This window comes from Zonotrichia albicollis, chromosome 30, assembly GCF_047830755.1.
Source record: "Zonotrichia albicollis isolate bZonAlb1 chromosome 30, bZonAlb1.hap1, whole genome shotgun sequence".
Taxonomy (NCBI): Eukaryota; Metazoa; Chordata; class Aves; order Passeriformes; family Passerellidae; genus Zonotrichia; species Zonotrichia albicollis.
In genome coordinates this window covers 2,846,181-2,858,863 of record NC_133848.1, presented here as the reverse complement: position 1 = coordinate 2,858,863, position 12,683 = coordinate 2,846,181, and the positions used below count along the sequence as shown (strand labels likewise).

At 57.0% G+C, this 12,683-nt stretch overlaps 2 protein-coding genes across 3 annotated transcripts; both read left to right on the top strand.

The window, feature by feature from the left end:
* The first annotated feature begins 105 nt into the window (after window positions 1-105).
* On the top strand, window positions 106-6,871 carry PMF1 (polyamine modulated factor 1). The gene is made up of 5 exons (XM_074529652.1): window positions 106-810; window positions 1,433-1,538; window positions 2,138-2,238; window positions 4,504-4,699; window positions 5,796-6,871. Exons 1-5 carry the CDS (start codon window positions 653-655, stop codon window positions 5,847-5,849), a joined length of 615 nt encoding a protein of 204 aa, XP_074385753.1. The 5' UTR covers window positions 106-652; the 3' UTR covers window positions 5,850-6,871.
* Window positions 6,872-7,681: 810 nt separating this feature from the next.
* BGLAP (bone gamma-carboxyglutamate protein) lies at window positions 7,682-9,889 on the top strand. Of its 2 annotated transcripts, none has more exons than XM_074529451.1 (4): window positions 7,682-8,407; window positions 9,219-9,266; window positions 9,477-9,543; window positions 9,639-9,889. In XM_074529451.1, the coding sequence occupies exons 1-4, from the start codon at window positions 8,347-8,349 to the stop codon at window positions 9,766-9,768; spliced, it is 306 nt and encodes a 101-aa protein (XP_074385552.1). In that variant the 5' UTR covers window positions 7,682-8,346; the 3' UTR covers window positions 9,769-9,889. The 2 variants fall into 2 exon arrangements, with proteins under 2 accessions (XP_074385552.1, XP_074385551.1); XM_074529450.1 differs by having other exon boundaries at window positions 7,684-8,407; window positions 9,636-9,889.
* Window positions 9,890-12,683: the final 2,794 nt, after the last annotated feature.

Below are 12,683 nucleotides of genomic sequence, written 5' to 3'. Positions count from 1 at the left end.
GCTGCTGCTTTTGTCGTGTCACAGGAAGGGTTTCACCCTTAGCCTTTGGACTAGGAGAGGGACGTGAGCTGCCTGAGAACTCAGTGGCTGAGCGAGAACCGCCTGGAGCACTGGAATGCCTGACCCAGAGCCGCGGGCTGGCTCCTGCTTGGCTGTTACATGGGAAATGTCGCTTTTTTTATTCTCTAACCGAGCTGAACTTTGTTTCTTTTCTCCTTGAATTCTTCAGGCTCGATCGTTTTATTTCCCTCAAAGTCGCTGGGGGGCAGGGCGGGCACTGGGGAGAGAAGGACGGGTTTGTCTCGCTGCTTCGCTTCGGGGCCGGGCTTCCCGCTCCGGGAGGCGGCAGATTCTTCAAAAACCGCGGTGGTTTTTGTCGTGGTTTGGTTCGGACCGGGCGCGGCCCCGCTCCGGAAGGCGGCAGTTTCTCACCGCGGTGTTTTTGTTGTGGTTTGGTTCGGACCGGGAGCGGCCCCGCCGAGCGGCGCGAACCCCGCCCGCGCCGCGCGCTTCCTTCCCGCGCTCCGTTGTTCCCGCGCATTCTTCCCGCGCTCCGTTCTTCCCGCCTCCGTTCCCGCGCTGGCGGCCGTTAGGGGCGGGGCCCGGCGCCCCGGCCAATGGGCAGTGGCGGCGGCGGCGGCGCACCCGGGCCATGGCGGCGGCGGCGGGCGGCGATGGCGGCGCGGGCGGGGCTGAGGGCGGCGGGACCGATGGCGGGGACGAGCCCGCACCGGCGGCGGCCCCGGGGCGCGCCCAGGTGTTCAGCACCGTGGTGGACACGTTCCTGGAGAAACTGGTGGCCGCCGGGAGGTGAGGCGGGGGCAGGGAGGGAGCCCTGAGCCCGGTGCCAACCGTGCCGTGACCCTGGGCCCACCGGACCCCCGGGAGCAGCCCCGGACCCGGCTCTGAGCCTGAGCTTGGTCCTGACCCGGTCCCAACCGTGAGCCTGGTCCAAACCGTGCCGTGACACTGAGCCTGCCCTGATCCCCGGGAGCAGCCTCGGACCCGGCTCTGAGCCTGGCCCAACTCGGTGCCAACCGTGCCGTGACACTGAGCCCACCGGACCCCCGGGAGCAGCCCCGGATTCGGCTCTGAACCTGGCCCTGACGCGGTCCCAGCCGTGCCGTAACCCTGGGCCCACCGGACCCTGCTCTGGGTCTGAGCCTGGCCCTGACCCTGGGCCCACTGGAACCCCGGGAGTAGCCGGCTCTGACCCTAGGCCTGACCCTGATTCCGCCCCACCGTGACCCTGGGCCCATCGGACCCCCGGGAGCAGCCCCGGGCCCGGTTCAGAGCCTGCTCCTACCCGGCCCCACCGTGAGCCCGGTCCCAGCCGTGCCGTGCCTCTGAGCCCGCCCGGACCCCCGGGAGCAGCCCTGCCGCCGGCCCCATCACTAACACGCCTCCGGTTCTGATCCTGCCCTCCTTGCAGCTACCAGAGGTTCGTCAGCTGCTACCGCTGCTTCTACAAGCTGCAGCCGCAGCTGACCAGGAGCATCTACGATCAGTTCATCTCCCAGCTCCAGACGTCCATCAAGGTGAGCAAGGGAGCCACCCGGGGGCCGGTGGAAAAATGCTGAGCAGGTTGATATTAAGGGCAGCAAATATATTTCCTAAATGTAAAGCAGAAAGTTGAGGCTGCTCTCCAGAGTTCTGCCTTCCCCAGAAAAAGCTGCGGGATCGTTCAGGAAAACACCCTGGGACTAAGGAGTCAAAGCACGGCCAAGGCCACCACTGAACCATGTCCCTGAGTGCCACATCCACACATCTGTTAAATACCCCCAGGAATTGTGATTCACAGGGTGTTCATCATCCATGGTTCCAGCTTTTCATCCAGAGCAAAGCCAGAAGGACTTTGGATAAGGGATGGAGTGACAGGACAAGGGGAATGGTTTCCCCCAGTTAGATGGGATATTGGGAAGGAATTCCCTGTGAGGGTGGGGAGGCCCTGGCACAGGGTGCGCAGAATTTAAGGCTAGGCTGGACAGGGCTTGGAGCAGCCTGGGAAAGTGGAAGGTGGAAGGAAATGTGCTTTAAGGTCCCTTTGAAACCAAGCAATTCCCTGATTCCCTGACCATCCAAGGCTCACAAGCAGAGTGGTGCCTGTGTTTGCTCACCTCGTGTCCTTCCTTCTCAGGAGGAGATCCAGGAGGTGAAGAATGAAGGGAATCTGGAGGGACTCTTCAGTTTGCTGGATAAGATCGTGGAGGAGGCCAAGGACCGGGAGGAGCCAGCGTGGTATGGATGGCTGGGATGGGAGTCGTGTTCCTGCAAGGCCACCAGGCACTTCCTGGGCTGGGTTTGGGTGTCCTGTTGGCCTCATGCTGCAAGGGAGGGTCTGAAAGCTGCTGTATCTTTACAGCACTGTCACTGGGCCTAAAACACACAAAAATCAGTTTAATCTGTGCTTCTGTGGGTTCAGGATCCATTTCCACTCCCTTAGTGCAGGGAGGTCAGTGCCACTGAGCTGGGGGTTTGGGCACAGCACCTGTCCTACAGCAGAGTCCCCCTGTGTGCTCTTCGTGTCCCTGGCTCAGGGCCTCAGCAGACACTGGAGACACTGGGGACTGACCAGAAACACAGGATTTTGTGTGTCTGTGCTGAGGGGGTGAGGAGATCCTCATGTTCCAAGCACCCACTTAGGGCCAGGCTTGGGGAAGAGCTCCCTGTGCCTCCAGTGGGGCTCTGGCTGTGCTGGGTTCCCTGTGCCAGAGGAAAGTGTGGCAGCAGCTCAGCAGCTGTGTGGGACCAGTGCTGGGCAGCATCTCTGGCCAGGGTCTATGTACAGATCACCAATAGGATGGGACTGCTGCCTGAGCTGTTTATTTCCCAGCATCAGCCTCATTCCATGGTGATGACAGTGGGAAGCTGCCAGCAGCTCACATCCCAGGCAGCAGACAAAGAACTTAATGCTACAACTCACTTGAAAAGTTTTTTGACCAATCACACAAAGCAAAAGCGCATTGACAGTAGTTCTATCCAGCCACTATAATCACAGGTACCTTTGGTTAAACAATACTTGCTTATTTCAAATACAATACCTGCTTGGAAGCCTTAAAACACAACACACTGAGCTCCATTATTAAGCTTCAAACTCCATAATATCTCCCTAGATATATTTAGCTTAGGGAGTTATTCTAGACAAGTAGAATATGCTTGTGAATCTGCTGTAGGGCCTTAGAGCAGATCTGTGCAAGGAGGAAACTGCAGCTCACCCTGAGTGTTGGGATGGGAGCAGTGCCTTGCTTTACCCCAGTCCAGGGGATGATATGATGAGCCCCCCATTATTAAGCCTAGAACTTCCTAGTATCTCACTAGATATTCTTTTCTGCAGTTTAGGGAGTTATTCTAGACAAATAGAATATGCTTGGGAATCTGCTCTGGCCCTTGGATAGAGCAGATGTGTTCAAGGAGGAAACTCCAGCTCATCCTGAGTGTTGGGATGGAGGCAGAGAGGTGTCATCCTTTACCCCAGTCCAGGTTAGGATATGGTGAGCCCCCCATGATTAAACTTAGAACTTCCTAATATCTCAGTAGATACACTTTTCTTTAGCTTAGGGAGTTAATCTTTTCTTTTCTTTTCTTTTCTTTTCTTTTCTTTTCTTTTCTTTTCTTTTCTTTTCTTTTCTTTTCTTTTCTTTTCTTTTCTTTTCTTTTCTTTTCTTTTCTTTTCTTTTCTTTTCTTTTCTTTTCTTTTCTTTTCTTTTCTTTTCTTTTCTTTTCTTCATCTACTCTGGCCCTTAGAGCAGATCTGTTCTGGGAGGGAACTCCAGCTCACCCTGAGGGTTGGGATAGGAGCAGAGCAGTGCTTTGCTTTACCCCAATCCAGGGGATGATGTGCTGAGCCCCCTCAGAAGGCCAGGCTTGCTGGAGGACACTCCCTGCCTTCTCCCCAAGGCTGCTCCCACACTCTGCAGCCTCCCAGTTTACAGAAGTACAGGTGCAATGCTCTGTTAATGTGACCATGTTCACAGGGGTTGAGGGAAGAGATGAGGATCTGACTCCATGTTTCAGGAGGATTGGTTTATTATTTTATTATATATATTATATTAAAACTATACTAAAAGAATAGAAGAAAGGATTTCTAGCTAAGAATAGAAAAAGAATGATAACAGGTTTGTGGCTCAGGCTCTGTGTCTGAGCCAGCTGACCGTGATTGGCCATTAATTAGAAACAACCACATGAGACCAATCTCAGACCCACCTGTTGCATTCCACAGCAGCAGATAATCAATGTTTACATGTTGTTCCTGAGGCCTCACAGTTTCTCAGGAGGAAAAATCCCAAGGAAAGGATTTTTCATAAAAGATGTCTGCAACATGTCAATACACAGACCATTGTTCTCTTTGTCCTTTTATAACATTCCTGCTGACCAATCTCATGGCTGTTGCTTATCTGTAATGACATTTTTGCTATCTCTGAGCCCTGATTTTGCAGCTGTCCCACCCCCTGATGCTGAGAGCCCAGGGCAGGGTGTATTGTGTGTTCTGGTGCTCCCTTGCAGGCGGCCCAGCGGGGTCCCGGCGTGGGATGTGCGCAGCGCCCTGGTGCCGTTCCTGCTGCGCCACCGCTCCCACCTGCGCCGGGCGCTGCAGGAGAGGCAGCACAGGAGCAGCAGCCTGGCCCAGGAGGTGCTCAAGGGCAGGGACAGCATTGCAGAGCTGCAGCAGGTGATCCAGGCTCGCCAGGAGGCCTGGCAGGTAAAACACACCAGAAAACCCAGACCAGACTGACCCAAACCACCCCAAAACTGGACCAAACCAACCCCAACCGGACCAACCCAACCCAAACCAGACCAGACTGACCCAAACCGACCCAACCCAAACCAGACCAAAACACCCCAAAACTGGACCAAACCATCCCAAACCGGACCAACCCAACCCAAACCAGACCAAACCAGACCAACCCAGACCAGACCAAAACAAACCAACCCAACACAAACCAACCCAAACCAGACCAAGGTAAACCAGACCTGGCCAAACCAACTCAAACCAAACCAGACCAACCCAACCCAAACCAGACCAGACTGACCCAAACCAACCCAACCCAAACTAGACCAAACCACCCCAAAACCAGACCAACCCAACTCAAGCCAGACAAACCCAGACCAAAGCAGACCCAACCTAAACCAGACTAATCCAGACCAAACCAACCTAAACCAGTCCCAACCAACCCAGACCAGACCAAAACTAACCAACCCAACACAAACCAAACCAACTCAAACCAAACCAGACTAGACACCAACCCAACCCAAACCAGACCAAACCAACCCAAGCCAGACAAACCCAGACCAAAGCAGACCCAACCTAAACCAGACCAACCCAAACCAGACCGACCTAAACCAGACCTGATCAAACCAACTCAAACCAAACCAGACCAACCCAAACCAAATCAACCCAACCTAAACCAAACCACACCAACCCAAACCAGACCAACCCAAACCAAACCAGACCAGACCAACCCACGCTAAACCAGACCAACCAAACCAACCCAGCCCAACCTCATTCTCACAGCACCTGGAGAATGAGGCTCTGGAATGACTTTCAAAGCCTCCACTTCCCCAGGACCTCCCCAGCAGCCAAGTCCTGCTGAAACTTTAGGTGTGGACGTTGGAGCTCTCAGGTGCTTTTCCCTGTGCAGTGGGTGGGCTGTGGGCTGTGGGTGGTCCCAGGGGAGGTGAGGAGGATTTTGTGTTCTGCACATGCAGGGAACAGCAGTGTGTGCCAACATTCCACCCTGAGTGTGGCAGGGTGGGAGAGGCTCCATGCTGAGCTCTGTGGGTTGTGTTCCTTCCAGGCAATCACTAAGGAGCAACGAGAACTGATCATGGCACTCCAGGAGCTCCAGTGATGTCCCACAGACTCTGCTGAGACAGCTCATCATCCCACAGCACTGATGGGACAAGGTGTGTGCACTGAGAATCACCCCATCAGGCCACTGGAGACTGCAGAGGGACTGGAACAGCTGCTGGGCTGGCATGGGTTGATTGAAAACAAAAAACCAACAAAAGAAACAAAAAAACCCAACATTGGTATCTTTGGAAATGGGTGGCAGTTCCCTATTTCCCACTCAGCCTGACAGAGGAGTGTCACAAAGTGTGTCTGTGCTCTCATCTGCTGCACTCAGTGCTGTGACAGGCCTGGTTCCAGTTTCCAAAGCCACATTTGGGCGTTTGTAGCTGTTTTAGCTGTGTGTTAGACAAAATTCAGTGCCTTAAGCCCCAGGGCAGGCTGTGCTGGGGTCACAGCCAAGGCTCCTGCATTGTTTGCAGGTTCATTGAGTCCCTGTGCTCACTGCCCTTGCAGATGTGGCAGCAGCTGCTGCCCCAAGTTCCTCGTTACCGTTCCTTCTGTTCTCTTCTGAGTTATTTTCTAGCCCTGGTCCGCTCCCAGGGATCTGTGCAGAGGTTGGGACAGCCCTGCCTCCGCTTTGTGGCTTTGTAGCACAGGGTTTTCATGGTTTTCCTGTGGAACCTTCCAGAGCCAGACTGGCTTTCCCCACCCAGAGCTGTCTGTTGCTGCCTCTCCTGTTTGTGGGCTGGGGAATCCAAGGGATCTCCCTGGCACAGCCCCACCTGTGAGTGGAGTGTTCCTCCAGCATGGACAGGGTGTGCTGGGGCTGCCCAGGGAGGCAGGAGAGTCCCCTGCACCTGCAGAGGTTCTGAGGGCACAGCTCCAGGGTTCCTGCCCTGCCCTGTGCCCAGCTGGGATGGGGCAGTGGCTGCTGCACCACAGCCCAGCCTCTGTCAGCAATTAGAGCAGCAGAGTGGCTGCAGCGTTTCCCCTCTGCCTCCCCTCTCTGTGCTGGAATCTCCTCAATAAACTGGGGCTGTTCTTCCCAGCTTGGCTCCTGCTGTGCTCTTGGCCCACGTACTCTGTGTTTTATGGCTTTGTCTGACAAAAGCTCTGCTTCAGCAGCTCTGTCTGCCCCAAAGCCTCCGGTTCTGCTGCCCAAGGCAGGGCTGGGATTTACAGGATCAAAAAAAGTGGTCAGGATGTGAAAGAGGAATGTTATTCAGGGGCTCTGAGTGCCCTGGCTGGGATGGTGTTCACAGGGGTCTGAGGATGAGGGAAGAGATGAGGATTAAAACTAGAGAGATGAACATTAAAACTATACTAAAAGAATAGAAGAAAGGATTTCATCAGAAGGCTGGCTAAGAATAGAAAAAGAAAGAATGAATAACAAAAGCTTGTGTCTTGGACAGAAAGTCTGAGCCAGCTGACTGTGATTGGCCATTAATTAGAAACAACCACATGAGCCCAATCACAGATCCCCCTGTTGCATTCCACAGCAGCAGATAACCATTGTTTACATTTTGTTCCTGAGGCCTCCCAGCTTCTCAGGAGGAAAAATCCTAAGGAAAGGATTTTTCAGAAAATATCACAGCTACAATTCACCTTGCAGCAGTTTTGGAAGGGCTGTGTGTCCATGGGGGAATTCACTGTGACGGTGTTCACAGGGGTCCGAGGATGAGGGAAGAGATGAGGATCTGATTCCATGTTTCAGAAGGCTGATTTATTATTTTATGATATATATTGCATTAAAACTATACTAAAAGAATCTAAGAAAAGGTTTCATCAGAAGGCTGGCTAAGAATAGAATGGAGTCATAACAAAGGTTTGTGGCTCGGGCTCTGTGTCCAAACCAGCTGGGCTGTGATTGGCCATTAATTAGAAACAACCACATCAGACCAATCCCAGATGCACTTGTTGCATTCCACAGCAGCAGATAACCATTGTTTACATTTTGTTCCTGAGGCCCCTCAGCTTCTCAGGAGGAAAAATCCTAAGGACAGGATTTTCCATAAAACGTGTCTGTGACACCCTGGCCACGCAGCATCTGCCCCTGGCGTGTGGCAGGGAGCAGCTGTGCAGGGACCAAGGCCATGGGCACCTCTCACCTCCCTCAGGGGTGCCCAAAAGCAGCACCTGCTGCTCCCCCACAACTGGGCCAGCACCCTCCCTTTGGGAACACCCCAAGGTTTTGGCAGGGAAGTCTCCCTGTGTTGCAGAAGATGATTCTGGGGTGCTGGGACAGGGCATTGAGGAGCCCCCCGTGCCCCCTCAGCCATCCCGTGGGGCCTGGGCACTGCCAGCCTGGCAGGGCTGGGCCCACCAGCAAATCCCCCTGGCCTGGGGCCACTCCTCCCTCCCTCTGTGGGCTCTGGCCGGGCACAGGGCACCGGGTTCATCCCAAACCACAATTGCCAGCTCTGCCAGCAGCTCCGGCCGTGGCGGATGTGCTGCAAATAACCCTGGTGGGGCCGGGCCCCCCTTGCCAAGGCCCCAGCGCCCTATAAAGGCACCCAGGGAGCCGGGGCTGCGCTCAGCCCAGCTCAGGAGGCACCATGAGGGCCCTGCTCCTGCTCACCCTCCTGGCCCTGCTCGCCCTCGGCCTCTGCCGCAGAGGTACCGGGGCTGCTGTGGGCACTGGGGGTGATGCTGTGCCATGGGGGTGATGCTGTGGATATTGGGGGTGATTCTGTGGATATTGGGGGTGATTCTGTGGATATTGGGGGTGATTCTGTGGATATTGGGGGTGATTCTGTGCCATGGGGGTGATTCTGTGGATATTGGGGGTGATTCTATGCCCGCTGGAGGTGATTCTGTGCCCTGGGGGTGATGCTGGGGGCAGTGGGGGTGATTCTGTGGACATTGAGGGTGATTCCATGTGCACTGGGGGAGATTCTATGCCATGGGGTGATTCTGTGGACACTGGGGATGGCTCTGTGCCCACTGGGGGTGATTCTGTGGACATTAGGGGTGATTTGGTGCACTGGGGGTGATTCTGGACACTGGGAGTGATTCTGTGCCCCTGGGGTGATTCTGTGGATATCAGGGGTGATTCTGTGCCCTGGGGATGACTCTCTGGACGCTGCAGGTGATTCTGTGGACATTTTGTGGGTGATTTTGTGCCATGGGGATTATTCTGGACTCTGGGAGTGATTTTGTGGACACTGGGGGTGACTCTGTGCCCTGGGAGTGATTCTGTGCCCTGGGAAGGGCCCTGGAGGGAGCAAAGGGACTGGGAAATCTCTGCTGAGCTTTGGGGGGCACGGGGGTTCAATGGAGAAACAGAGACCGGGACATCCTTCAGCAGACTGGGGGGGACTCAGGGAGGGATGTGAGCCCCAAAAAGAGTGGGGTGAGAGCAGAGCAGGGTGGGAGGGAAGAGCAGGACCCCCCTGTGAGCGCGGCCACCCCTCCGTGTCACCCACAGCTGCCGCCGATGGCTCTGCCAGCACCAAGGACTCGCCCAGCTCCGAAGGTGAGTGAGCCTGGGGACAGGGGACACACACGGGGGACACACACGGGGGACAGGGGACAGGGGACACACACGGGGGACACACACGGGGGACAGGAGACACACACAGGGGACAGGGGACACACACATAGGGGACAGGGGACACACACGGGGGACAGGAGACACACACAGGGGACAGGTGACAGGACCCCCCTGACCCCCCTGTCCCTGCAGCCTTCCTCTCCAGACGCGCCAGCGCCGAGCTGGTGCAGAGGCAGAAGCGCAACGCCGGCCATGGCAGGTGAGCATCGCTGGGTGCAGCCGGGGGAGGTTTGGTGGCCCAGGGACCCCGCAGACCCCCCCGGGTGTCCCTTTGTGTCCCTTTGTCCCCAGCAGCGGCCCCGGGGCCCCGCCGGACCCGCTGGAGGCCAAGCGCGAGGTGTGCGAGCTCAACCCCGACTGCGACGAGCTGGCGGATCAGATCGGGCTGCAGGAGGCGTACCGGCGTTACTACGGGCTGGTGTGAGCCCTGCCCTGCCTGGGGAGGGGGCTGAGCGCTCCAGGAACCCCCCCCGTCAGCCCCACACCCCTACACTGCACCCGCCCACCCTTCTGTTAGCCCTGGAATGAAATAAATGCAAATGTAGAGCCAGTTCCTCCCCAAGCCTGGGTGTGGGTGGTGGGAGGATTCGGGATGTGCTCTGTGTCACCCCATCCCGTCCATCCTGGGTTCCCTCCTGTGCCCCCCAGGCTCCAAGGAGGGGGTGACACCCCCAGGTGCTGCTGCCAGCCCAGAGCTGCCCCATCACCATCCCAGTTTAATTTAAAATTGTTTCTCCCAAACTTGGGGTTACTGGGGAGCAGCAGGGCTGATCCACACACCCCTGGCCGGGAATTTCATCACAAACCACCTTAATTACTCATTAACCTTGAGACACACAGGCTTACACTGCTGGGTCCTGTGTGGGGACCCCAAATTCATGGGATGACTGCTGGAGAATGGAATTTATGGGATGAATTCATGGAATTCAGGGGTGCAGCCAGAGCAGCACAAGGCTCTGGGCAGGGGATGGGCAGGGGAAGGGGGTGAGCAGTGCCAAGAGGAGCCGGGGGCAGCAGCCGAGCTCAGCCCCACTCCAGGCACAGTCCCAGCAGCAGAGCAGCTCTGGGGAGGAGGGGGAGGAGCAGAGGGAACCTTCTGGAAGCCCCCTGGGGTGGTGGGAGCGCCTGAGCCCTGCCCTGGGCCACCCTGACTCACCGGGCAGAGGAGCAGGGGGTCGGTGTAGAGGAAGGGGCGCTCCAAAGTCTGCAGCTCCTTGCTCTGCTGGCGATGCTCCAGCTGGGGGAATTGTGAAGGGGGCTCAGACCCCTGCCAGCTCCCACAGCAAGGACCCCCCAAAACCTCGGGTTTCATCCTGAGCAGGGGGAATCAGCAGGAGGAGCAAAAAGCTGAGAAGGAGGAAAGCTCCAACCCCAGTTTCCTTATCCCAAACACTCTGGGAACAGCAGGAGAGGCCAGTGCAGGTGAAGGAGCTCAAAGCAGCCACAGGGACAAAGCAGCAGTGCCAGACAGGGCTGACCAGGAGTCTGGCATGGCAAATGTGCAGCCTGTGACAGACACACGGTGTCAGGGGGCCTGCAGCTCCCTGTGCCAGCCCATCCCCGTGCCAGCCCAGCCCTGTGCCATCCCATCCCCGTGCCAGCCCATCCCAGTGCCAGCCCATCCCCATGCCAGCCCAGCCGTGTGCCAGCCCAGCCCTGTGCCAGCCCAGCATCACAGCTGCTGCAGATGTGCTGGGCAGGCACTGCCATGGAGCTGTGATGTGGGCACAGCTGGGGACAGAGGGACAGGGACAGAGAAGCAGCGGGCAGATGAGCAGTGCTGGGCCCAGCAGATCCCCCAGGGAGGATGGGAGCACCAGGCAGTGCCACCTGAATCCCTGCTGGCACAGCAGGTTCTGAGGTGAGCTCTGTCCCTGTCCCCATCTCCATCCCCTCCTCACCCCTCTCCCTGTCCATGTCCCTAACCCCATCTCTGTCCCTAATCCCATCCCTATCCCCACTGCCAGCCTTTCTTTGTCCCCATCTCCTCCCCATCCCTGTTCCCATCTCCACAACCACTCCTGCCCCCATTCCCATCCCATCATTTCATCACTCCCATCCTTGCCCCTGTTCCCATCACCGTTCCCACCCCCATTCCCATTCCCACCCCCATCCCTGTCCCCATCCCCTCCTGCTCAGCAGGAATTGTGTCCAGGGCTGTCTCATTCACCACCAGAAAGGAGCTGAGGACACAGTCAGAGCTCTTGGGGTCCCAGTACCCCAACATGATCCCATCCTCCCAGAAGATCTGTGGGGACAGCAGGGCAGCCCAAGAGCTGGGGAAACTGAGGCAGGGTGGGCTGGGAGTATCATGGGGCGTCCAGGTGATTTCCCATCTCAGATGAGGGAATCACCTGGACTCCCCATGAAAAAAAGTAAACACCCACTCAGCCCAAAACTCACACAGCGAGACGAAGGAAAACCCAAAATGATCCAAAAGTATCTGGACAAAGGAGGCAGAGCAGCGCTGCTGAGAAGCACCAGGGGTGTGCTGGCCATGGGGGTCACCTGCAGAGCCCCCTCCTCACCCTGCCTTGGGCTGGGGGTCTGGTCCTGCTCTTGCCCTGGCAGGAGGGGCAGGAGGGGCTCTGCAGGGGCCCAAAGGCAGCTTTGTGCTGTTCACATCCCCAACCCTGCCACAGCCTTGCTCTGGCTGAAATCCCCCCAAATTCCCAGTGCAGACACGACCCTGACTGTGCATGGGGGCACACGGGAGCCTCCAGCTGGAGGGGCCACAGCTCTGGGCTTGAAATGCCACCAAGCTGGGACAGCCAGGGCAGGTGACAAAGGCAGGTCCATGCACGGGGCCTCAAACACCCACCAGGCGACACTGCAGGAGGAGATCTGGGAGGGAAGAGGTGGAGAAACCAAATTTGGGCAAACAAAACCTGGCAGTGGCTCCAGCTCAGCCCGTGGGGCAAATGCCAGCAGAAGATCCAGGCTGCAGCTGGGTGGAGCTCAGGGAACAGAGGAGACAGATGCTTTCCAAAACCCCAATTTTTTGGGATTTATTGATCCCCAGAGGATTTGTGTGCTGGGCACAGCACGAGCAGCCCAAAACCCCCACGTGCCTGTCCACGGAGCCCGAGGTGCTCTGGGCTCTGCTGCTCTGGTGGCCCCAGGCAAGGGAAGTCACCCCCTGTCCCCAGGGGTGCTGGCAGGAGGCCACAGGGAGGGTTTGGGGTCTCCACACTGGGTGCAGACCCTGGTGCCTCCAAAATAAGCCACGAGGCACAGCAAGCCCAGGCAGGGAGATGCTCAAGGCAGGGGATGACACGTCTGGAGCAGAAGTGGGAAGCTGAGGCACAGGAGGGGAGGGGAACAGGCAGAGGAACAACC

Coding starts and splice junctions, on each gene's coding strand:
- PMF1 (XM_074529652.1), top strand. CDS start 653: ATGGCGGCGGCGGCGGGCGGCGATGGCGGCGCGGGCGGGGCTGAGGGC. Junction 1,539..2,137: donor AGCTCCAGACGTCCATCAAG/GTGAGCAAGGGA, acceptor CTTCCTTCTCAG/GAGGAGATCCAGGAGGTGAA. Junction 4,700..5,795: donor CTCGCCAGGAGGCCTGGCAG/GTAAAACACACC, acceptor TGTTCCTTCCAG/GCAATCACTAAGGAGCAACG.
- BGLAP (XM_074529450.1), top strand. CDS start 8,347: ATGAGGGCCCTGCTCCTGCTCACCCTCCTGGCCCTGCTCGCCCTCGGC. Junction 8,408..9,218: donor CCTCGGCCTCTGCCGCAGAG/GTACCGGGGCTG, acceptor TGTCACCCACAG/CTGCCGCCGATGGCTCTGCC. Junction 9,544..9,635: donor CGCAACGCCGGCCATGGCAG/GTGAGCATCGCT, acceptor CTTTGTCCCCAG/CAGCGGCCCCGGGGCCCCGC.